The sequence below is a fragment of the Astatotilapia calliptera genome, chromosome 4 (assembly GCF_964374335.1).
Source record: "Astatotilapia calliptera chromosome 4, fAstCal68.1, whole genome shotgun sequence".
Classification (NCBI taxonomy): Eukaryota; Metazoa; Chordata; class Actinopteri; order Cichliformes; family Cichlidae; genus Astatotilapia; species Astatotilapia calliptera.
In genome coordinates, this window is record NC_137425.1 from 10,235,529 (window position 1) to 10,261,492 (window position 25,964).

The 25,964-nt window shown below is 39.4% G+C and overlaps 2 protein-coding genes across 10 annotated transcripts; one reads left to right on the top strand and one right to left on the bottom strand.

Annotated features, from left to right (window-relative positions):
• Positions 1-5,816: 5,816 nt before the first annotated feature.
• mpg (N-methylpurine DNA glycosylase) lies at positions 5,817-8,967 on the top strand. Its single transcript, XM_026164534.2, has 3 exons — positions 5,817-6,278; positions 7,681-7,885; positions 8,131-8,967. Exons 1-3 carry the CDS (start codon positions 6,009-6,011, stop codon positions 8,580-8,582), a joined length of 927 nt encoding a protein of 308 aa, XP_026020319.2. The 5' UTR covers positions 5,817-6,008; the 3' UTR covers positions 8,583-8,967.
• Positions 8,968-9,241: 274 nt separating this feature from the next.
• Positions 9,242-24,630, bottom strand: nprl3 (NPR3-like, GATOR1 complex subunit). Of its 9 annotated transcripts, none has more exons than XM_026164528.2 (14): positions 24,223-24,630; positions 23,251-23,320; positions 20,884-20,922; positions 20,084-20,216; positions 17,081-17,155; positions 13,931-14,081; positions 13,747-13,825; positions 13,504-13,641; positions 11,758-11,914; positions 11,264-11,370; positions 10,946-11,075; positions 10,306-10,495; positions 10,030-10,222; positions 9,242-9,585 (listed from the first exon to the last, which is right to left on the bottom strand). In XM_026164528.2, the coding sequence occupies exons 1-14, from the start codon at positions 24,416-24,418 to the stop codon at positions 9,420-9,422; spliced, it is 1,824 nt and encodes a 607-aa protein (XP_026020313.1). In that variant the 5' UTR covers positions 24,419-24,630; the 3' UTR covers positions 9,242-9,419. The 9 variants fall into 9 exon arrangements, with proteins under 9 accessions (XP_026020313.1, XP_080156332.1, XP_026020312.1 ...); XM_080300206.1 differs by having other exon boundaries at positions 10,306-10,534; XM_026164527.2 differs by having other exon boundaries at positions 13,747-13,828.
• Positions 24,631-25,964: the final 1,334 nt, after the last annotated feature.

Genomic DNA, 25,964 nt, shown 5'->3' on the forward strand with positions numbered 1-25,964 from the left:
CAGGTTCCTGGAAAAAGTCTCTTTCATAGCTGCTTTGATCTGCTTCTTTATTAAGACACTCTCCACTGAATATGGGTATCGTTGCCTTTCTGCTGTTAAAATAATGGAAGACATAATATGGCCCCATTTTATGCTGACAGAGTAGATTACTTGTCTGGATTATGAGAACAAGAGGTTTTTACATTCAACAGGATCCCCTAGAGATCTAGAGGCAACAAATAAATGCTTTTTTTCAGTTTTGGAAAAAAAAGTATTTGACAGTCAACCAGCTCCTTTAACTAATTTTAGATTTGTCAGGAAATCAGTATTCACATTTCCGGGTACAGGAAATATGAGTGTGGTTTTCAAATTTTGTAACATCGCCTCCACGTTTCTTCTCATTTATGAGAAATCTGATACAAGGATCACGCTATTTTTTAACCAATCTCTGCATTAACACTGAATTAAATACGTTCAAACACAGTGATGAACCACAGCAGTTTTCAAACACATTGGTCTCACAGCTATTACTGCACAGTATATGGTTAAAAGTATAAAAAGCTAGTTTACTCTCACCTCAACCTTCCACTTCGTCTTGCACCCGGGGGTCTCGTCTTTGCCGGCGTGACTGAGAGCCACACATCAAATCAAGCTCATTCAGAAACGTCCTCCTAAATTAGGCAAAAGATTGTATTCCCACCACAGGAATGAGTTTATCAGACTTCAGTGGGTCTTCTACATGTACTTGACTGTAAAAGGGTGGTTGAGAGGCCCCTCAGGACACCCTGATTGATATACCATGAAGTCACAGTAATTAATGGTGAAGTTTCCCCTAGGACCAAGGAGGGTTGAAGCTAGGTCAGAAGCAGCAATTAGGAAGCAGCACAGGATCTGTAAGAGCACTCAAACCCCCCTGTAGACCCATCAATCAGACACAGATAAAAGGGGTAAGCGTGAGGATCATGTTTAACCAAAAGGACATTGTCAGACGGTCCATAAACAGCTTCCTCTGTCTTCAGCCGAGTGGAAAAGCAGAGCAGAGACCATCATTCGTAGCACTACAGGGAGTGTTTTGCTTGTACATGGGTGACATGCTTTATGTTCTCAAAAGAGGCAAAATACAGTTTCCAATCATGCAACTTTGTAAATGATTTTTTTAAATTAATTTTCATTTGATGGAAAAAGCCCATCTGCCAGCATCAGTGACATCTAAGAAATCACTTCACATGACGCTTGCTTTTAGTAGCAGCAATCCAACAAGCAAAAGATCAGGAAAGGTAAGTTAAATGAGTTAAAGTGCTTTGCAAGCATTCATTCACTAAAAGACCACATGACTGCACAAAATACAGAAGTAGAAAGAGGCTGTGGAATAACTCAGACAGATAGGCTTTCACTTTGTGGTCATGTCGGCTACATTTATGTTCACTTGTTTCTGTGATAAGACCGGTAATCTTCCAGGCAGTCTTCCTGCCCTCAGCCTGACTCAACAACTGTTCCCTCTGAGGGCTACAGGTGTGAGCCGAGACGAGGAAAGTTTTATCAGAGTAGGGCAGAGAAAGGTCAGGTAGGTTCAATCAATAACCAAACAGCTCAAAGTTTTGAAAAAAAAAAGGTCTTCAAACTGTCATAGGCTCTCATGTTATTATGTTGAGTCATACAAATAATGAGCTCTACCTGTTGAATGTCTCTGTGGGAATTTTGGGAAAAACTGACAACATCTTATGCGTGATTTAGATAAACAAAGAGAACCTTTGAACTATTTACAGTGATTAGCTAACCTGTGGTTAAGCCTATTTAAGCCGCAGTGGTTATGTTTAAAACTCCACATGTGAGTTCAGAGATGTGGAAAGAGACAAACCTGTTTCTTTATAAACGTTTCTTTGTTGTGCAAGGTGTATGAACTGGGTCTCAGATGACGTTATCCTCTTGCTTCCATCTCCTGATGAGACCTCAGCCACCTGTACAGCACACACACACGCCACACCTCTGCAGCAAACAAGAAAGGAGGTGCATGAATCATTAATTGCTGGCAATTAATAATTAATCCCATCACACACTGAGGATGCAAATACTACCTACCACCTAATGACTCTTGTAGTACTAGTAAGAAAGAATACCCTCCAGTCATGTATGTTATTGCTCTGGAAAAGAAGGTTAATTTATCATGTAAATTAATGAAATTAAATGTTCTATTGGAATTATTTTCTTTATAGTGAACCTTTATCTATCAACATAAAGCTTGTTCTGAAGAAGAGAAATGATGTTAAGAGGTCCATTAAAAATGCACAATGTCCACATTTTTTTAATAACCTTGGTTAAAAGGCTCTCTGAAAACTAACTTAGACTAACACACTGTGAAATGGAATGAGCAGCGCTAAGTACTAAAATCTCTTTCAAATTGATTTCTGGCTTTTTATGGTGCTTAGATGTCGATTATATCATGCAGGCAATACAAATTTAAACACAGACCAAGACCAGACGTAATCTCAGCAATGCCAGTAATAGTTGCTTGTGTTTATTTACACCAACCAACATCATGGCTGTCTCTTTTTAAATCATGACTGTCATATAATAGCGACATGGTGTTACGTCTCAAACGGATACTTAATATAGATAGAATATGTCTTTATTTTCATTCATATATTATGCAGTGTGACACAATTTGGTTTGCAGCTCTGCCGATGTTCAAGTTAAATGTATAAAAAAAATATATAAATAGTAATAAAAAATCTAAAAGAATAACAATCATCATGCAATAGTACAATATAGTATAACATATAAAAATTACAATGCACGAGATTCTGTCCGTCCACATTATGGTAAATGGCCTGTATTTGTATAGCGCTTTACTAGTACCTAAGGACCCCAAAGTGCTTTACACAACATGTCATCCTCCCATTCACACACTGGTGATGCTAAGCTACATTGTAGCCACAGCCACCCTGGGGCGCACTGACAGAGGCGAGGCTGCCGGACACTGGTGCCACTGGGCCCTCTGACCACCACCAGTAGGCAACGGGTGAAGTGTCTTGCCCAAGGACACAACGACCGAGACTGTCCAAGCTGGGGCTCGACCCGGCAACCTTCTGATTACAAGGTGAACTCCCAAGTCTTGAGCCACGATCGCCCCATTATTACCACACCGATGACAGAAAGTATTATTTTTAATATTTTTAAATATTTTTATTACTACTTCAAACTATATTTTGGAATTTTCTTTAAAAGTGTAACAGTTTTTTAGGGAAATTATTTTAATTAAACTATGTAATGGTCTGAGTTTCGCAATGGTGCTACTGACATTCATACCTAAGATATCGTATAAACGTTACTCAAAAATAGAGATATAAATTTAGGAGGCTAGTTTTTTTAGACATCCATTTGATGTAATGTGTTTATAGAGATAGTTATAAACTAAATGTAGTAATGCCAAACTGCTATTGCATACACCCACAGACCATTTTATTAGGTATACATATTTGGCTGCAATGTTATGCAGATACCTGATCTGTCAATCACATGGCAGCAACTTGATGCATTTAGGCATGTAGATATGGTCGTGACAACCTGGTGAAGTTAAAGGGTAGAGCATCAGAATGGGGAAGAAATTTGATTAAAGTGACTTCCAATGTGGGATGGCTGTTGGTGCCAAACAGGACCTGGTGATCTACTAGGATTTTCCTGCACAAAATTCTACTGGATTTAATTTTTTTTAAAATAACCACTTGTTTCAACCAAGGTATGCAGAAGAGCATCTCTAAATTCACAGAATATCAACTCATGAAATGGATAAGCAACAGCAAAGGACGACAACACAGGGAGGTCACTCCTGTCAGCTAAAAATAGGACCAGGTTTCTGATCTGATGAGTCTCAATTTTTCTGTGACATTTGGATGTCACAGAAAATCAGAAAGTCAGAATTTGGTGTAAACAAGCATGAAATGTATTCACCCTGCACTGTATCAACAGTTCAGGCTGCTGCTGGTGATGGTGTAATGGTGTTAAAGCAGCCTACCTAAATATTACAGCTAACCATGTCCCTCCCTTGTGACCACAGTATACACATCTTTCAGCATGACAACAAGCTGTGTCACAAAGCTCAAATCATCTCATCTTGAACATGACAGCGAGTTCCCTTCACTCCACACGTCTCCACAGTCACCAGGTTTCAATCCAATAAAGCACCTTTGGAATATAGTGGAATAGGAAATTTGCATCATGAATGCGTAGCCGAAAAATTCGCACCAAATCTGTAATAACATCACAAAGTTGCTAAACCAAAATCTTGGAGGAATGATTCCAGCACTTTGTTGAATCTGTGCCACTACAAACTGAGGCAGATCTGAAACCATGAGAGAGTTAACCCAGTACTAAAAAAGGTGTAAAGAGTCCAGTGAGTGTCACTTTAAAATAAGTTTACCATTCCCTTAATTAAACACAAACACACTGAATACTGCACATGAAACCCAAAAGATCAATTGCTTTTTTTCATAGAATTCTCGGAGTCATCGTGTAGTAAGCCATTTCGTTCTGGCGGCATTCTGCTCGTCCATCTGCACACACAGCGGAGTCTCTGGTGTTCCTGCTCAGCGTCACGATCGCTGAGGTGGCTGCTGGAATTGACAGTGATCCAGAATGTGGCTGCTATGATTATCAGTGGCAGCAACAATGAAAGCTGCTCAGCCCAAACCGCACAAGCACTGCTGACGGGCAGTAGCAACACAGTCACAGCAAACAATGGTGTTCTCTGGCCCACCAGCCATGACAAAGTCAACAAGCCATTCCAGGAGACTTCTACTGAACATGCTCAGCAGATTTCTGTCTGGAATGTATTCTGGCTCAATAAGTTACTTGAGGTTTCCATTAGAAGCGCAGCCCTTGGATGAACACGGTGATCACAGTGTTGCTTCTTGAGGAAACCTGGAAATCAAACCTCAAGAGGTTCAAGATTAAATTATTGCTTGATCAGCACAAAAAGGAGACAAGAGAAAGTACAGAATATGATACCCAATGACTACCCATGCAAATTTGTCCCAGTCATCTATTTTTGTGCAATGCCACACAGAATCTGTGACCAAATGAGGAAGATGACACTTTCGTGCTTATTTTTCTCTTTCACATGTATAAATAAAAGTCAAAAAAGAAAGGTACATCAAGTCCATCTTTATTAGTTGACTTGCAGTTCATTCCTTTCATCTGCATCATAATAGGCTGATTCCTTTTTACAGCCAGAGATTTGCCTCCACAGTAGCCAAAAAGAAAACTTGTATTTCCCTGCTGAAGTTGTGGTCTGTGGCATGACCACGTCACATACTGTTAGACTTCCAGAAAGCCGCATGGGCTCAAAACGCCTGGGGCCAAACTGGCGCCGTCAACTTCCTGGGCACAGGCAGTGGAGAGCACGCAGAGTGGTTCTATTTATAACCTCTTATTATCCAAATGATCCTGAAAAGATAAGGCAGCAGCAGGAAAAGGGCACAGGTTGTCAGGTAGTCTTTCGGCAAAGTGGCTGCTGTGCTGAAGGGCAAAATTCATAATGCACTGTAAAGTCATTTTGTGAGAAAAAGATGGAGATTTGTTCTTAGAGGCAGTCTTATTACCATAGAATTGCTCCATAATGAACAGTCAGTGGCTGCTTAAACATTTTCAGCCCAAAAAGAGAAGAAAACTGCATTCATGAATTTTCTTTCTTTGCAAAACATGTTTATTTTCACATTTTCTTAACCATAAATATTTTTTTTCTTTCACAACTGAAATATAAAATAATATAGATGGGAAAATAAAATCTTTCTAGGAGAAAGCCTTGAAGGTTAACGTCTCCCACTACCTCCAAGAAGTGCGCGGTCCCTTTAAGAGATACCAAAACAATCATATCCACTTCCTGTATGCTAGTACGTGAACGGCTTCCATAAGACTCTTTGTATTGTGAATTAAATACTAAATATTGAATAAACGTATTGTTGGGTTTATAAATACACGCCGTCCTACATGTGTTTTTTAAAAATCTGTAAACCTTCTGAATTTACGATAAGATGATGGCAGCGCGAAAAAGAAAGATGCTAGCGCTGGCGGCGGCAACATCTGAACAAACTGTGTCGTTAAATAAACACAACAAGGACACGGAGCTGAAGCCAAAGGACTCACAAACCGCGCTTAAGAAGCAGCCCAGTCAGTGTGAAAATGCTCAGAGTGCTGAGGCGGAGCGAAGCTGTTATTTTACCGGGAATGAGCAGCAGCACAGGCTAGGAGAGGACTTCTTCAAGCAGCCCTGCATCAGTTTGGCTAAAGCCTTCCTCGGCAAGGTAGGCTGATTTCTCACCTGAATTTAACACCTTTGTATGTAAATGTGTGTGTGTGTGTGTTTTTAAAAGTCAGGAGGCACAAAATGTAGGGAAGAAAATTTATTTTAGTTTAAAATTGTTGTTTTTTTAACTTCACCTTTCAATTTATATCTTAGTAACTGGCCTCTGTACGTTTGAATGTGCCTGATAAACTTACTTTCAGTGATTGTATTTAAGTTGTTAAGCACTGATTCCCATTTTTAACGCTGTCTAACTGTTGCTTATTTGTTTATTTAAACACATATGCTTCTTCAAAAACAAAGTCTGCTAACTTCAGGGATATTAATCTGTCCATAAACCATTGTGTATTTATTTGACCTAGTTTACCTTCTTTGGTGCAAATGAAATTGACAACAGGCGTACTGGAGAGGCAAAAACAAGTCTCCCAAAAAGGGAATGATTTATCAGGTTTTGCTCTTTCCTTATCCAACTGATTTTATTTCTAGTTTTGTCACTACTTGTAGTATGAGACAATACCTGCGACCATTCAGGCTGCAAAGGTAGTCCACCTCTTCCATGATGGCACTTCCATACAAGCCTTTGGAGGTTTATTGTGTCTACCAGCAAAGTCTCAAGAGTGTAAAGGTTATATTTCTGAGCAACCTGTCAGAAACACCCTCCATGAGGGTGGCACAACATACTTCAGTAGACTTTCCATCACACCCCAGAACTGTACAGTTGTGAGCAGAATTTGCAGGTCCACCACTGAAACCCTGGTTTCCTCACAATTGAGAACAAGTTTGCATTGAGTCCATGTTACTGATATGAAATACTCTGGAGATAATGTGGGGAACATTATGCTGCCTGTAGCATCTTCCAGCAAGGTTTGGCAGTAGGTAATAGCGATATCCTTGCAGGGTCCCAACGACCTTCACATGCGAGCACATCACGGTCCCTGCTTGAAATCCTCAGACCAATTGTTCTTATGCTGGTGCAGTGCGCCCTAGTTATTATTTTATTCCCAACAAGTATAAATCAATAAAGATTTTGAGCTGGAATATTTCATTCATGAAAGTGTGATTGAGGTGTAGTTTTTTTGTTTTGTTTTTTTTTGTTAGCAGCAAAACTGGCATGCTGGCAAGCATGGATTTTCTTTGATCGTTCATTGTACACCTCATGAAAATACGTCCGTACCCAGTTTTTGAAGCAAAAGGAATATTTGGCTTAACAGAATAAGGTCAGAGATACTTATTATTTTGCTTTCATAGGACTTTTGCCATGACATTAAAAATAGACATTTGTTGTGGTTTTGATTGTCAAAGTTGTGTTTTGTAGGTAGCATCCTTCAGCTAAATGACAAATCTATGTAACCCACCATCCTGTGGATATAGAGAAAGAATCTCCCTGTCCTTTGTTCCTGCAGGTGCTGGTCCACAGGTGTGCAGATGGTACGGAGTTGCGAGGAAGAATAGTGGAAACTGAAGCTTACCTTGGAGGGGAGGACAAGGCCTCACACTCGGCGGGAGGCAAACGCACCGAGAGAAACACAGCCATGTTTATGAAGCCTGGCACAATCTACGTGTATCCAATCTATGGCATCTACCTATGCATGAACGTGTCTAGTGAAGGTAAACGCTATACCCACCAAAGGTGCAATATGTTTTGTACATTATGTCACTAATTTTGTTTACATTCATATATTTATTATTGTTAACAATGGATGTGAAAAGGCCAGTTTTGATCATTCTTCATTATTACAACATTAAACATAAACAGCAGTTCATGGCTTCAATAGTCGCTGTTTAAAGGGTAAAAGGAAGGAGACAGAGTGGAGCCTTGCTGACTGATGCATATTGTGTGCTGTGTTGCTCAGGGGAGGGTGCTGCTGTGTTGCTGCGCTCACTCGAGCCCCTACAGGGTCAGGCCGTCATGAGGCAGCTGAGGGCAGCCAGACGCAAAGAGGGAGCCCGTCAGCTGAAGGACAAAGAGCTCTGCAACGGGCCTTCAAAGCTCTGCCAGGCTCTAAATATACCACGATGTTTTGACCGTCGAGACTTAGCCTCAGACCCAGATGTGTGGCTGGAGAATGATCCCGACACAAGTCCGGCAAAACCCCAAGATATCGTATCAGCACCACGCATCGGAATAGAGTCCCACGGGGAATGGGCCAAGAAGCCGTGGCGTTTTTATCTACGTGGGCACCCCTCTGTTAGCGTTGTGAATAAAGAGGCAGAGAGACAGACTCTGTCTGGAAATGTCATGAACGATTTAAGTCCCCATGCCGTGAAGCCTGATACAGGACAGCACAATGTCAAAAGGACTTAACAGGAAAATTCCTGAAACTCATCTGATCTCTTTAAAGAGTTTAACACTGAAGAAGAATAAAAATCATACAAATACATGATTGCTTTGTTGGGATGTGTCTCACACACATGAAATTAAACTGTATATTTGTAATTTTGTAGTTTGGAGGCAGTGGAGATTCTACAATAAATGTTGCTTGTTTTCCTCAACCATTTAGTAATAAGCTGCAGCTTTATGGTAGTGATGCAAAGCTGTACTGGAAAGTAGACTGAAGAACTACAGACTCGGTTTGTTAGCATCTGTTTAAAAAAAATGGGGAGGGGGGGGGGGTTCTGTAATTTGCCTTTACACACGCCTTTCGTTTGGTTTCATCTGTGATTTTTAATAAACATTCACACTTGGGAAATTTCCACCTCAGTGATTTCACAGATGTTTGGCCTGATCTGTTTCCCTCAGAGCAGGAAAAGTCTGTCTGATGTTTAGACTCTTCCTTTTTTCTTTCCACATCAGGTATTCCTAAGGAGAGGTAGCTCAAGGTCTGGAATGATCATTACTCACTGTGCCCCTCTGAGGACAGCACAGATGATCTAACACATCTGGGGCACGGGAAGATGAAGTGAAGCCTCCACTAAACACTGCACACACTTCCAATATTCACAAAAAAAACCTTAAGGCATGTCTGATATATACAAAATAATTTATTACTGTAAACAAACATTTGGCTCATACAGAAAAAACATCTTGCAGTCAAGGCATTTTGTTTTAAAACGTCTTTGACCACTTAGCTGTGAGCCCAGCAGGCCATTAACTTCTCCTAAACTGACACATTTTCCAGTTGCTGAAACACTGTCTGCACAGCTAGTCCATCGGTGACTGAAAGATTGAAATAATGGGATCTTCATGGTTGGTAACCACAAGGACACTGCGGAACTTGTCAAACAGCGTCTTTAGCTGCGAGCGCCTCATGTTCTCATTGTACATAATCTCTTCCAGGTGGTGATGTCCTCGGAAATAGTGCAGTAGCCTGGAAGCAGTTAACAAGAGAAAGAGTTTCACTGACTGATCAACAGTGTCAATCATCCATGAGACAGGACTTTTGCACCTCTGATGGGAGCCTTCATTGCTGTGAAGGTGGCAGCACTGGAATGCTGAGAAGCTCTCCAGACACTTTTGATCTCCACCTAACTGCTGGTAAACTAACTCTTTAGCCTATGCTGCCCAATTAAATTTTACAATACTATGCAAGTAGATTTATTCAAACCACTGAACAAATACTTTTTTATCTATTGAGAGACATAAACATTTCATTTCTAAGATATGAGGCAAAGGCAGGCAATCAGTTAGTTCATGTCATCCATGTACACCGCTCTCATGTTTGAACATAAAACAGAACAATGGCAACCTTAAGGACACTTAATAAAACAAGCACACTATGGTCCTGTTGTCAGTTAAAGGCAGATTTAATCACCTCGCAAACATCCGCAGATCCTCTGGATTTTGTGCAGCAGGGATGTTAAGAATAAACTGCCTCTCGTGCTCTGACAGGCTGGCGAGCAGTGTCTCAGTCATCCTCTTGTTGAGCGGGGAGTCTCCACCAGTTAGCAGCTCTGCACTGGAGTTTTCCATACTGGGACTGGTTAGGGTCATGTCATCACTGCTGGCTACACAAAACAAGAAGAATGTCAGATTTTATAGTACAGAGTTAGAGCCGTAAGAGCAGAAGAGTAGAGGCGGGAGGACATACTCGGTGAGCCAAAACTGAGCGCACTAGGGGTACTGAGACTGCGACCTCCTACTCGGGCAGCCAGCGGAGGGTCTTCATCCCTCAGCCCAGGCTCATCCTCACTGGGTGGTACCAACAAGCACACATAAGTGTGCAGCTGGATCAGGAGGCGGCGCTGCAGCATCCAAACCACCATCTGGATTAACTGGGCCTGGTTAACCAGCAGAGCAGCAAACTGCATTAGGATAAACTGAAATAAGGGAATCGGAAAATGCTCACGTAACCAGGTCAAATATGTTTTAAAATAGATCCACAAGAAAGAGTCTGATCCTGTTCTCATGAAAAATGGAGGATGCATACACTAGAGACGATGTCCCTTTGCCATTAATAATTCATCAGGACCTACACTGCCAGAACAAGACGAAGAATGATGGCCCACCTCAAGGATTATAAGTATTATAACTTATGTTTGTGTTCAGTTTTCATATATATTTCTGTCTTCAGGACATAGATATACATCAGATTATTTCATTAAACATGCCTGAAATAATGCAAATTTAAAAAAAAGAAAAGAAACTGGGACATTTTCACAGGTTTAATAAAAGTATTTCTCTTTTGAAATGCTTCACACATGTATTCCACATCATGCAATAACCCCCACCTCCTGTGTGGGAGCTTCCAGGGGATTTCTAAACTCAGCCAGTGAGACAGGCAGTGAGAACTTGGCTAACATAGAGGGCAGATCATGACCAGGAAACTGCCGGGCAAACTGCTCAGCCAATGGTGAATATCTATTCAGGGAGAAGAGAACAACACAGAGCTTATTCCATCACAGAACATCTTTTAAATTTAATTCCAAACAGTGTTGCAAGTCAGATCAGGAAGCCTCTCTATATGAGGAAATGCCATGGATGAGTGCTTAGCATTAGTGTGCTTCATTTCCTCTTCCCAGCTGGCTTATATCACATCAGATACTCACAGGCAGATGTTGGCATGCGGAGACAGCATGTAGACATTATTCTCACACAGTGGGTAGATGATAATTGCCTTGCCCCAATAAACCAAATGAGCAGCAATCTGAAAGATCTAAATGAGAAAATATTTGTCAATTAATCTCTAGGATGCCAAATAAAAGCAAAATAAGCAAATAAGAGCTACACATGGGGATTTTCTCAGATTTGCATTACATATATCTGCCACTAGATGACAGTAAGACCACCTGACTAAACAACTTCTGAAGGTTATACTTTTTTAAAAGTATATATGTATGTACAGTACACTTTTTCACATTTTAACTTTCCTCTATTCTATCAGTGATGCATACTGCACAATGATTTATAGATCTTTGTGTATTAAACACAACTAATGCATCTTTTAGACTTATAAAAACTAATTTCATCTGATAAATTCATGAGAATCACATCTGACATTTTAAACTGGAAATCTGATCCAGGTAGTGTGACTGTCCTGTACCTGAAGTAAGGCCAGGTCAGCATCCTGAGCCAGCTGCTGCAGGTTTTTCACTGCTGAGCAGGTTTTAATCAGGCGGATCAATGCAGGGGAGCAGTCCAGGGGAAGCTGGCTGAGGAGTGTTTTCTCATTTTCCAGAAGCAACAGGGCATGATAGGGTCTGCAGGATCAGACACACAATACGGATTCTAAATGAACATACATCCACATACAAGCAGACTCTGTTTGAAAGAAACACACATTTAGTTTATTTTACATACAAAGACAAAGGTATACATATTAAACTGTTTGTTAACTAAATATCCAATCAGCCAGTCATATGGCAGCAACTCATTGTGTTCAGGTATGCAGACATAGTCAAGACAGTCAAACTGAGCATCAGAATGGGGAAAAAAGATGATTTGAGTGACTTTGAATGTGGAACGGTTGTTGATGCCAGAAGCTGCTGATCTACTGGGATTTTCCCACACAGACATCTTTCAGGTTTACAGAGAAAAAGGTGAAAATGCCTTTTAGATGCAGGTCAGATAGGAAAGCAACAGTAACTTAAATAACTTGTCAAAACCAAGGTGTGCAAAAGAGCATCTCTGAATGTACAACACATTGAACCTAGGAATAGATGGGCTACAGCAGTAGACCACCCCACTGCCACTCATGTCAAATATGAACAGGAAACTGAGGCTACACAGGCTTACACAGACTCATTAAAATTTGACAGAAATCCCAATTGCATTTACAAACTGACAAATCTGCAGCAACCTGTTTGTGATGTTATTATGTCAACATGGCCCCAAATCTCAGAAGAATGTTTCCAGCACCTTGTTAAAACTATGCCGTGAAGAATTCTGAAGGATAAAAGGGGTCCAACCAAGTACCTGCACAGGGCAGCAGCAACTAATGAGAGAGCTGATCAAAACTACAGCTATTACATTGAAATGCCAGTAGGCGGCACTAAAGACCACACTAAATTCTGCATCGTTTGAGTGCTTTATATATTAAACACATACATTTGCTTACCAAATACAATCCAGCTAATTAAGGCACAAAACTTCTTTGACATAAACTGAGGGGAAATTAGACTATTCTGACTAAAGGGCTGAAGGGTAAGGTGACCTGTGGATCAAAGAGGGATTTTGACAAAGCTGTGTTATTTGATGGTTATGTATAGACCTAAGCTGACTAGCCAACGTAGTACAACTGTGTGCATTTGAATGATTGCTGAAGTTATAAGTTGTGATAAGTCCATTTTTAGCAAATTAGTTTGTACTTTAATATTCCAAGCTGGCTGTCACAAAATGATTGTTTTCTGGCCTTAACAATTTATTCATATTATTATGATTATTAGACATTATGAACACAATTGATTATATCACAAATGCAACTGGATGAACTTATTTTGTCATGAAAAGATGCAATGTGTGAAAAAACAGAAGGAATCCACAGAAACCACAGAGTAAGTTATGAATGTGTAATATAAATAATATCATTTTAAATATGACATAAAAAAGCTATTACACCCATGTGTTTATGTTTTGACAAATGAGGTCTATAGGTGTTTTTAGTTGGCCATTTGTAGCAACACAGCCCACATCTGCTGATTTTATTTCATCTAGAACAGCTAATCCCCCTTCCCCACCCTTCCCGTGTCTTTAACTGTAAACAAGATACTTCTAGTTACAGCTAATCAAATAAGATGTTGTGAGATGTAAGAAAACGTCACATAAAAAGAAAAACAAATCTGTAATATACCTTATGGCCTTAAGGCTGCGCTCTAATGCCTCTGGGGGGATGTAGGTGTCACCAATCCTGTGGATCTTGTGCGGCAAACAGAAGCTCACCTCCAGCCAGTCGTTGATGTGAAGTCGCACCACACCGGTTGTACAAAGGCTGAAAAAGCACCATCATCACAATCAGCAATTGCAGAATCATATATTACACAAATTTAGACAGCAAATCCAAACAAATGAATGTAAAATGCATGTGGTCACACACCTGTCATACGCCTCCTTGAGGTCTCTTGCTAGCTTACACTTTGGAAGAATTTGTCTAAATGGGGACTGGGGGCTTCCATCTGCTGATACCAGAAGCAAAATACCAATATTCTATGTTAACAAAGATGTAAGTCTGACTAAGACCAAGCTGCAAATTTGATGTGTAGTCTGAGCTTGTATCTCACTTTCAGTCGTGGTAATTTCCTCCTGGACGGCCAGCATGAGTTTGGCCTCGCGGGTCAGATACTGGCAGCGGCGCTCCTCGTGCTGCAGAGCAATGGCAATGCGGCGTGACAGGTTGTGCATGCAGCTGATGACGGATGGGTCAGCATTTGCCTGCAGGCCAGAGATGAAAATCAGCCACTTTTTAAATGTCATAATTATGCAAAGAAAGAAAAATGTATCTGTTACACTTTGATTATAACACCAGTGCTTTTTTGTGTGGATGGTAAATGGACTGATTCTTATATAGTGCTTTTCTACTCTCCCGGAGTACTCAAAGCGCTGCATACAACATGGATCAGTTCACATTCATGTCCAGGCTGTCAGTTGTTAACTATTAAACATCCCGTTTATTTTACACCTAACGTCAGTTAATGATCCTAGCATGGCACCCGCTGAAAGATGAATGAATATGACTTAACACGCTCAGTATAAATGTTGTTTTTGAGCACATCTTTGATGTTTATTTCTTGTCATATTTACGCAATTCAATACAAAGGCTCTGCAATAATTTCTACATCTTATAATGTTAAGAATTACGAATTGCATTTTGATTAAACTTGAGCAGATGTGAGGTTGTTGTACATGGAATTATTGTTTCTTATAATCAGTCCACCTTAGGTATGAAAACAAAGATGGAGAAATGTATATAACACAAATTTTTTTTTGTTTTACTGAGCTATTTTTACTTTATTGAGGAATTTTATGCAGCTTTTTTTTTTATTGTATTTTATTTAAAATTTTACTTTTATTGTAATAAACTTTTACTTCTTGAGCTCCTATATTTTATTTTACATTCTGATTTTTTTTAAAATTTCTTTTGTACAGTTTTCACACTACGATACTGTTTTGTTATACAGTGTTTTAATTCGTATAGTAATATTTTACATGTATATAAGTTGTGTTTAATGTTTTTTTTGCTGCTTTGACACAAGAATTTCCCAACATATTGGATATAAAGTAGATCTTACTTTAAGGTAAATGGACTGGTGACTGGTTCTTACATAGTGCTTTTCTACTCTACGTGAGTGCTCAAAGTGCGTGATAAAACTTTCACAAGGATACTTTGGCATGCAGCCTGGAGCACTAACCTTCTAATTAGTACCTCCACCTCCTGAACATGGATCAGTAGCATCAATGCGTATTAGCCAAACATTGTTACAGACTATATGACTCTTGTTGACGTACTGGTAAATAACTTGATATTTACAATTGTCAGTGTTTATAACTTATGTGTTTTGTTACAGTAACTGTTCCCCTACTTCAGATGTTAAAAGGTGTTTCAGGCTTCACATGTAGACAGGTGAAAATGTAAAAAGCAGAGTCAAGTGCTTTTGCCAAAGCAAAAGTAATAAAACTCTAACTTTATAGATATGTTGACCAATTAGAAGTCTACAAACAACAACAGTGTTTTTGACACTGATGTCAAAAATGAGATAAAGGCACACACCTTTGATGATGCAAAACAAATCAATCTTCTCCATTTAAATATGGGGTTTTTTCAAAGGCTCCATGTCCAGTGAACTAAAATGCTGTTTACGTGTAAACAAAGGCCAAAAATACCTATGTATATGTGGAGCCTTTTAAATAGTTGAAAAACTCAGAAACTGTTTATAATGGAAATGTCTTTTTACCAACAAAGCAGAAGTGGATAAATAACTACAGAAATAAAATAATCAAATAAAATATCTCTATTAGCACTGCCCACTTGGGTCGGGGATGAGTTCAAGTATCTCGGGGTCTTGTTCGCGAGTGATGGGAGAAGGGAGCCGGAACTCGACAGATGGATTGGTGCTGCGGACGCTGCACTGGTCCGTCGTGGTGAAGTCTCCGGAAAGCTGAGTGTAAAAGCGAAGCTCTCAATTTACTGGTCGATCTACGTCCCTACCCTCAGCTATGGCCACGAGCTGTGGGCAGTGACCGAAAGAACGAGATCGCGGATACAAGCGGCGGAAATGAGCTTCCTCCGAAGGGTGGCTGGCCTCTCTCTTAGAGATAGGGTGAGAAGTTCAGCCATCCGGGAAGGGCTCAGAGGAGAGCCGCTGCTCTTCCACATCGAAAGGAGCCAGTGAGGTGGTTTGGGCATCTGACAATGATGCCTCCTGGGCGCCTCCTGTGTGAGGTGTTCCAGGCATGTCCCGGGGCAGACCCAGGACACGCTGGAGAGATTATATCTCTCGGCTGGCCTGGGAACGCCTTGGTGTTCCCCCGGATAAGCTAGGGGAGAGGGAGGTCTGGGCTTCTCTGCTTAGGCTGCTGCCCCTGCGACCCGGCCCCGGATAAAGCGGAAGAAGATGGATGGATGGATATTAGCACTGGCAAGTGGGCAAATTGTTATTTTCACCATCAACTTCAACCATCATCATCTTCTCAGAAGTTCACAATTGGTGCATCCCTATTCAATGCAAGTTGATATGGTTTTATTAGAGAAATAAGAATATCAAATAATGTTAATTATAAACATAAATAATAAACATACAAAATACATGAAAACAAAATGTAGCAGTGTTTGGTTTACATACTGCCATGTGGGCCTGCTGTGTTTTTGTACAGAATTTCCACTGTTGCCAGGAAGATATTAAAAACATGACTAAGTACTTTTTGCTTGCTCTTACTGGGAACCATGACTCAGCATGGGGAGGGGCGCACTGGTCAACGTGATTAAGCCCCCCTTCCTCCCTCTAAGTTACCATGCTCTCACTGATAAAGTATACTGGAATATTATCAGCTACCCATACCACTCCCATTCACAGATAAAAAAACCCCCACAAAATCTATGTGTCCCACCCAAGCTAACTAAATGTAAATTATTATTAAGTTTAAAGTTTCCAATATCAAGAGTTTTACAGTTACAAACATTTGGCCTCGCAGGTCAGGTACCGACCTATATCTGACATATATCAGTATATCTGTACATTTGCCCGTAGTACATCTGTATATTTGCTCTCCACTTATCTGTATATAATTGCTCTTATTGCACTTACTACTCTTGCACTTCTAATTAGATGCAAATTGTACTTCATAACCCTGTATTTACACATGTGTAATGACAATAAAGGTGAATCCTAATCCTAAACATTTAAAATTAAAATCAAAATACATCTTGTGCATACCCTGAGTGCAAATACCACATTAAACAAGATCATTGTTGGCATTTCTCTCTTGGGTGAAGGATCTGTTTTAGAAACCTGCAAAGAAAAAAAGACAAACTTATCACCAGATGCAAAATCTAGACAAGCCTTTATATTAAAATGTCAGTTTACAGTTTGTTATTTTGCTGTTATGGTCAAAACTACTAACTGATGCCATTTTTTAGATTTATTTTTTTCTTTGGAAGACTATGACAAATAAAACCTGCCACAACTTTTCCAATGTCCAGTGCAACAAAATCAAATGTTGTAACAAAAAGAGCAGTACAGTATTTAATTTGATAAAAGGAGGTCTCACACTTTTCACTTGTAAAATGAATTAAATAATTAAGACCTAATCAAAATGCTATGGAAGCTAAGCCTTAACCTTAAGGCCTAACTTCCATGATATGTCACACCAGCCTTGTACAATGATCTTATGAATTTACTGTGGACTGAAATGTTCAGTTTAGGTAAACAAAAGTGCTTCATGGTAATTTTAAGTCAGATACAGTAGGTGTTGTTGTAAAGAATAAGTGCAACCCTTGTGACTTTCATATTTCTCTATTTTCTCCACCCTGTGTGATACACCATTATCTTAGCAACACATGCTGTGAGTCATTAGACTAAAAGACTGACAGCAGGGAGCTTCAGCCAAATTTCAAACAAGCCACAATTGAATATAAAACACTTTTATTCAAGCTAAGTACCGATACACAACAATATGATAATAATAATAATGATGATAATAATTATAATAATAGTTGACACTTTCTATTGTTTATTGTTTATGTATTAGTCAACATACAACAACAAATTTCAAAACAGCGCAGCATTTCGCTAAAAATCAACAAACAAAGACGTAAAACATTACAACAACAATAATTTGCCATTCATGTTTGAGTTAAGCTCTGCAGGTACTGCTTTAGTGGCTTCTTAAATGAACCCCTGTTTTTGACCAGTTTGGTGTTGCTTGGCGACCCGTTTCAGAGAGAGGAACCTCTGTATCCGGTTGTTCAGTCTGACGTCACTAGCCGTGTCTGGACCTAAACTCCGCTGCAGGTCCACATATCAAACGATCACTATGGCATTACTGAGAGTTGAAAAACTGTCTAAAGTCTTTCATCTTTAATAAAATGATCAGCGTTCTGCTCTACCAGGTGTAACAATTGAGTTTAACATCCAGGCATCCATGAAAACGGAATTTATGACATTTAACGGAGTTAGAAGTTAGCAGGGAGTTAGCTCGCTATCTATCTAAATACAATATAGTATGTCCTGACTGTGGGGTTTTGGAAACAAATTAAAACGTACAGCTCTGTTATCACTTCCAGCATAAATGAAGACAGAAAACTAAACAGCAGTGACGTTTGTAGGGTTACTGAAGTTTGGCTAGCTGGTATATAATGATGTGCTACGTGACCGCTAGCGACACAGCTATGTTAGCATAATATAAACAAGCTAACTTTTTTTCCACTCGATAAAAGTTAACGTGAGTGTTCTCGGTGGTCAGGAACAAATGTAATTGCATGGCAGGATGCTGTAAAAGGACCAAACTTCAGCCAGGAGAACAACTGAGATAATCCATCCACAATACGAGGTTAGTCATTCATATACTGCTGCATGGGCTGGGATGTAGTTACATCCTAAGGTTTTAAAAACTGAGCTTAAATAAATGATTAGTGGTAATAAAAGCCGAGGGAGGTCAACAGTGATCACTGACAGTTTTAGGAGCTTTTTGAGATCAAATAGAAGAAAATACATAACATTAAACATGTTAACAACACAAAAGCCATATTAAACGCAGACTACTTTAGACCCGGAAGTAGGATTCGTCGCGTCATCACTGAACAACCGGATGGAACAGCTCTTGTCATAAAATTAGTTCAACTCTGAGCTAAAGAATTCACTTCACGTGTCACGAGATCGTGGCTAAAACCAGTACTTACAAAATACATGTGGCACAGATTTCATAATAAAGGAGTTTGCATAAATAAATAATAAAACACGTGAATTGAATTGTTTATCAACAGTGAACCAAAATATTTGCTTATACATGTTGCACGCATTTGTATTGTAGGAGCTTTCAGCAGCACGTGACCACATTAATGAGCAACACTCCACATGTGACAGAACAAGTGAGCAGATGTCATTAATCAAAACAAAGGAGCTGGAGACCCAACAGCTGATTAGTCAGTCCTATTATATTTCTTTAAAATCAGTGAACACTGTGCCAAGACTCTCACTCTATCTTACAGACCTTCATTTAGGCCTCACTCCACATGTTTAGAGACTAGGGCTGCCACGATTAGTCGACTAGTCACAATTATGTCGACTATCAAAATCGTTGACAACTAATTTAATAGCGGAAGCGTGGTTTGAAGCTTTGTAAGATCCCAAAAGACGCAGTAATAAGTAGTAGGATTTAAGAGTGTAATAACGGACTGAAACAGAAGGTGGCAGCACTGCATGTAAAATGGTAAATGGCCTGCATTTGTATAACGCTTTTCTAGTCCCTAAGGACCCCAAAGCGCTTCACAGTACATTCAGTCATTCACCCACTCACACTCACATTCACACACTGGCGATGGGAAGCTACATTGTAGCCACAGCTGCCCTGGGGCGCACTGACAGAGGCGAGGCTGCCAGACACTGGCGCCACTGGGCCCTCTGACCACCACCAGTAGGCAAACATGGGGTTAGTATCTTGCCCAAGGATATTTGGCATGCAGCCAGGAGGCAGCCTGGGATCAAACCACCGACCTTCTGATTAGCAGCTGACCTGCTCTGCCACCTGAGTTACAGCCACCCACATGTACAAGGATGCCAGCTGCCGTTAAACCCCGAAGAAGAAGAAGCAGTGTCAGGTATCGTAGCTGTGTCCAAATTCAGGAACCCATCCTTCTGTGCCCACATTTGTAGGCCGATTACATTACAGACTGTCCAAATTCGAAGACTCTGACAAAAGCGGCCGACAAATGATCCTACCTGGATGATAGGAGGATGCTGAAGCAGGGTGGGGTGGCCCACAAATCGAACATTGTCTATCTTCAGTTCAAACTTCTTTCCACACATATCAGATTTGGTGGCCAGGATTGTGGAGAGGACGATGTCAGAGAACCTAAAAGAGGGAAAAACCCCAATATGAAAATGTGCAGTGTGGGGAGAGCGCGGACATCACAGACACAACTGAGATGAGTGAGAAAGTTTAAATTAGCTCAGTTTGCTTATACTTTTCACATTCCTGTCTATCGGAGAGGTTACATTAATCAGATGCATCTGCCTGTAATTAAATTCAACAAGTGTATAAATGGAAAACAAAACTTGTTTGCCTACTAGAGAGGCGAAAAGAGGAAAAAGGCCTCTTTGCGGAAAAGGTGCAATCGCTGTATGAATGAAGAGTGTGAAAGACTCATGCTGGTTTGACTTAAGTAACTCATGCTGTGATCAAAAGGACACAAATTAAGGTGTTAACTCTCGGAAATAAAATAAAAAATTAAACACACCACAGACTTACTCCACCACCACAATTTGAACTGTGTTCTTTAAAGTTTACTCTACATGCTAAAGGTAATATAAACAATACAGACTAAAGCTTCAATGATAGCCTTAAACTCATATTTTGTAGAAACCAAAGCACTGATTCATTCTTGTACGACATTTTAAAAGGATTGTGTACTTAGATCAGGGTTGGAGATCCATATAAGACACAAAATAGGAAAGAAGGGGATAAAAAGACAGGGGTGATCTAAGCGAAGGAAAGGTGGTTTAGAATGATTTCGTCTTACCCTGCTACCAACTGTTCGTCAGTTAGTGGAGATTGCTCTCTGAAATGGGGATTGGGCCACAAAAAAGAAGAAAAAAAAAACAAACAAAAGGGAAAATGCAACACACAGTTGGGCTAAATGCATAAAAATGGACATCAAAACAAGCCGAACAAACATGTGATAGTGTGATGTGAAAACACTGGTGTGCTAAAGTTCTAATACCAGCAGTGCTGGTTAGTGAGCTTCTATACCCGCCTCAAAGGTTTTCAAGGTAACTAAGTTTGTAATAAAATATGACAGTACAATAAAATAAGTCTGAATTATCTTTATGGTTAATACAGTTAATGTAGTGCTTCAAAAAATTTTAAATGCTGCTGGTGGGAAGTAATAGAATATATATCAGAAAAATCATAATTCTGATTTTCAACAAAAATTTTCTTATTTTTGTTCTGCTAAATTAGTCTGGAAAATTCCTACACTACCTGCCCAATATCTAAGATATGTTTCACGTCATGAACACCAAATGAAAGCTGCTCTTATGCAATTGAATGGCACTGCTTGCTTTAATAAAGCTAATAATAACAAAATGACGTAAACAAAGCTTCTATGAATAGGGTATTTTACAGACTTATATGAACATTATACAGCTATTGACACATATGTGGCATCACTGAAAAGCAGTTTTACTCTTTTGTTTTACTCAGTAGATGAAGAAGAGTCCCAGCTAAATTCAGAACGTGACTGCTGGTGTGGTTACACAGTAACTGCCTTGATGGAATCTACTAGCATGAAAGACAAAATAGAAACTCATCTTAAGATAGGACTGTGCGATATGACCAATATCTCATATCCCGATATAAGAATTATATCGTCCTGATAACGATATAAATCACAAAAATGTAACATTTTCTGTAAATTCTGTGAATCTCGGGCAGCTCGTCTTGCGGGAAGTGTTTCCAGCTGCGTGTCATGTACCTGGAGTCGCGTGTTTTAAACGATGCATGAAACTATACATTTTTAGACATAAGTTGTAAAGGCCGCCGTTTTCTTTGTGAGTATTTATCACACAGCGTGCTGAGGGGAAAAGCCTGCTCTAACGTTTGAGTCTAAGGTTTATTTTTTAGCACCTGGCGGCTCTTTTTAAATTCTCATCCGTAAATGATCTGCTCTTTCACGTGATTCAGTTTATTTTGAAAAGTCTCAACAGGATCTTGAGCTTTATTGTGAAAGGTTTATGTGGAACATAAACAAGCGGACACACGATGCTGTTACCGTCGTTGTTGCTAACCACAACGCATAAAAACAGGCGCTTGTCCGTTGTAGTGTGGTTATATAAAATATAAGAGAAAGAGAGAACTTTAAGAAATTTATATAGCCACTACAGTAACCATCAAAACGATGAAAAAATATTGCCGTAAACAGTTTATTTTGCGACACCATGAAACAAACGATAGCGTAAAATGAAACGATAGACGTTTTTATATTGTCATCCGATATATATCGTTATATCGAACAGCCCTATCTTAAGATGCACATTAGGGGGTTACATACACTCACTGCCCACTATACTACATACACTTGCTCAACTGCTTGTTAATGCAAATATCTAATCAGCCAATCACATGGCAGCAACTCACTGCATTTAGGCATGCACAGAGTCAAGTCAAATTGCATAACCAACTCTAGCATTTACACAGAATGGTCTAAAACCGAGAAAATGTTAAGTAAGTGGTGCTTTTCTGGGTGAAAATGTTTTGTTGGTGCCAGAAGACAAAGGAGAATGGACAAACTATTTTGAGCTTAGACTCAAGGCATGCAGAAGAGCGTCGTTAAAAGCACATCACATCAAACCTTTAAACAGATGGAAAATGGGACCAATCCATTACTAGTAAGGTGTACCTAATAAAGTGGCCAGTGAGTGTATCTCTTAGCAGCTGGGAAAAGTGAGTCTATCCAAACAGCACCTCGGGCTGTGACAAATATTAGGTACAAAGTGAGGTGAACGTTTTTGGTTTTTTTTAAAAATATATCATATACTGAACTGTTTTACTCAATTATTTTATCAGTTTAATAAAGTTTATTAAAGGTCATCCACACAATTAATTAAAATCAGTGGTTCTCAACAGCTCAACGTTTTCAATAACCTAATAGCTTAACCTAATAGTTTTTCCTGGTAATCCCCACTCTCCCACAGTTTGAGAACCACTGATTTAAAATGTGTGTCAGCATCTATAATATTGCTGAAAAACAAAAAGTGTGTCTAGATGGGGGAAAAAAGATTACAAGCATGATGGAGGAAAACATAATGAGCTTAATAAGCTCATTTGGATCTCAGAATGAAACAGTAAGTTGAATAATACATAAAAAAAATGAAGATTGTAGAAATACCTTGAATCACCATCCTGGTCATCAAGCTCATCCCCAGATGTGTTCAGCACATATGGATTCCGCTGTTTTGCTTGTGGACAGATATCAGTGAGAGTTAGTCATTATGAAAAATACATATTAGACTCATAACAAAAATAAGAACCACTGTGAATCTGACTTCAACTCACTAATCATAAAATTGTGTTAGAGAGACACATGCTTTTACTGTCCTAGTTCGTGTCCCTGTTCCTAGTAAAAGCCTCTCAGCATCAGTACTGTGCCAGTATTTGCCAAAAACACAATTGCTGGTATTTAAACTGCTGTAAATAACTTCACGGCCTACAGTCTCAAAGATATCGCTCATGAATGATATGACGTCATTCTGAGCGAGAAAGAACAGTCCTATCACAAGGTAGAACTTTTATATATCTCTGAATTATCCAGGTAAAAAGTGTCATTAAAATGCATTTTTAAGAGAAACCTGGGCCAGTCCTGATCTAGAACACAGTAGGTGCAATAACGCTGAGACATACAGATACTGGCAAATCAAGTAAATGCTTTATTTTATATAAAATCCTGTTCGGAAATCTTTTTGACTGCAGCCTATTTCCAATTATAAGAAAGGTTATTAGGCATAAAAGACACACAGAAACAACTGCAATGACTTTTTGGTGCAACACCAGCAACAAGAGGAACTTGTGAATGAACAAAAGTACATCAAATTTATGTGGCACATCCACCAACAACAATCTGAGAGGCCAAGAGGGAAACGTCAAGAAGGAAGAACAAGCAGACCCGATCCTCAAAAAAAAAAAAAAAAAAAAAAAGACAATCCGCAGTTCCAAAGTCGACAATCACAACAAAAGGGGCTGTTGGTCTGCCCTGGATTACACTGCTGCTTTATTATCTCCTGTAAATATGTAATTACGTGGAAGCGACATCTGTGTGTGCGTAAATGTTTATGTTTCTGCTTCATGCTAATGCTACCCCTACCTGAGAGAGATGACGGACACTCAGCGACCTTTTGGTAGGGATATCGGAAAAGGAGTTTGTTCCCTCGGCTTCCAGAGCTAACCAGTATGACGCTAATAGGGCTGGTTTTGTCGCCGCATTTGTATGCACTACTTTGGGACTGAGGGTACAAGGACTTTCGGTCATCTGGTAGACCGTCTGACGGGTTGAGCATCATGTTAGCATTCTAGCTAACTCCTCAGTTAGCTTCAAACAGACAGGGAGCGTAATCTTGCTTCACTTCAAGCTTAACACTGGTGTTTGCCATACAAAGACACCGACCAGAGACAAATTATAGCCTGACTAAAGTTAACTATAAAGCCTTGATATTATACCCTACCGCACATCCATCCGCCACTGTTGGGATTGTTTTGTGTCACTGTGAAAACTGTTCGGCTGAAACAAGGAGGGCAGATATCATATTCTTCCGCTACTACATAACATAATCTACTGCGTCACTCACCGTGATTTCTATAGACTTTTCTTCCAAGGAGCGAGACTTTCTTGAATTGTTGTTATTAATATTTTTGAATTAGTCTTGAGCAATAGATGCCCAGGCTTTATGAGGGTAATTTGAAGTTTTCCTTTGCACGTTGACTGACTTTTCACTTATTTTTAGTCCTTCAGACTAACTTAACGTTGAGCTATGAAGACCCAATCTAAGACATGAACCAGTGCTGTGTCAACACATTACAAATAACCTAAATGAACTCCTAATTAACTACCGCAGATCTCATCAGCATGAAAAGCAAGAAATTACTCTCTGAGTCAGAAAAATCACTTTGAGAATCTTTTGAAAAAAAAGTTGTCAGGAATACATAATTTAGAGGATGCATATGCAGGACAACGAGAGCCCAAGAAACCAAATATAGCTCAGAGAGAGCGTTTGTGTGGGACAATGTGGGACATGTTACTAATGCTTCAAGGTGATTGGAAATTGTTGTTTATCTTAATTTGAAAATTATAATATAATAATAGATACACATAAACAACTGTTTGTGTATTCTGTAGATACACAAACAACTGTGAAAGACAATCACTCCTCTAATAAGTCAAAGTTGTTTTATTTAATGATATAATTCATGTATTTATTTGTTTATTCTTATTTAATTATACACTCATGAGTTCGTTTTCTATTGCCATAACTTTCTCTTCTGTACCATTTTTGTGAGATGTGCTAATTTTAATAAAAATTCTATTATACTTTTTTTTATTTTTTAATAAAAAAGTACCTCATAAAGTGCCGGGATTCATGGGATTCCTAAAAAGTATATTTGTAGATGTCAACAAATATTATTTAAGGACAGGGAGACATGATATAGTTGCAATAAACAGATGTTGCCATGCATATGTACATGAATTGAATATATGCACTGCAATAAACACTCATTGGCCACTTCATTAGGTACATCTTGCTAGTACTAAGTTGGACTTCCTTTTACCTTCATAACTGCATTAATTCTTCATGGCATAAATTCAACAAGGTGCTGGAAACGTTCCTCAAAGATTTTTGCATTTGCATGACAACATCACACAGTAGGTGTGTGATCTATGTTGTGAATCTCTCTTTCCACTGCATCCCAAAGCTACTCTGTTGGATTGGGATCTGGTGACTGTGGACCAGTAGGAAAAGGATGACGATGAAATGGTAAAAGTCCAAACGAGATATCCAGGAACTAAATTGTTTCTAAAACCTATTTTCATTTCTTGTCCATTTTTCTTTT

Coding starts and splice junctions, on each gene's coding strand:
- nprl3 (XM_080300205.1), bottom strand. CDS start 24,418: ATGATGCTCAACCCGTCAGACGGTCTACCAGATGACCGAAAGTCCTTG. Junction 11,915..13,503: donor CGCAGCCTTAAGGCCATAAG/GTATATTACAGA, acceptor CTGATCCTGCAG/ACCCTATCATGCCCTGTTGC. Junction 11,371..11,757: donor CTGACCTGGCCTTACTTCAG/GTACAGGACAGT, acceptor TTTCTCATTTAG/ATCTTTCAGATTGCTGCTCA.
- mpg (XM_026164534.2), top strand. CDS start 6,009: ATGATGGCAGCGCGAAAAAGAAAGATGCTAGCGCTGGCGGCGGCAACA. Junction 6,279..7,680: donor CTAAAGCCTTCCTCGGCAAG/GTAGGCTGATTT, acceptor TTGTTCCTGCAG/GTGCTGGTCCACAGGTGTGC. Junction 7,886..8,130: donor CATGAACGTGTCTAGTGAAG/GTAAACGCTATA, acceptor TGTGTTGCTCAG/GGGAGGGTGCTGCTGTGTTG.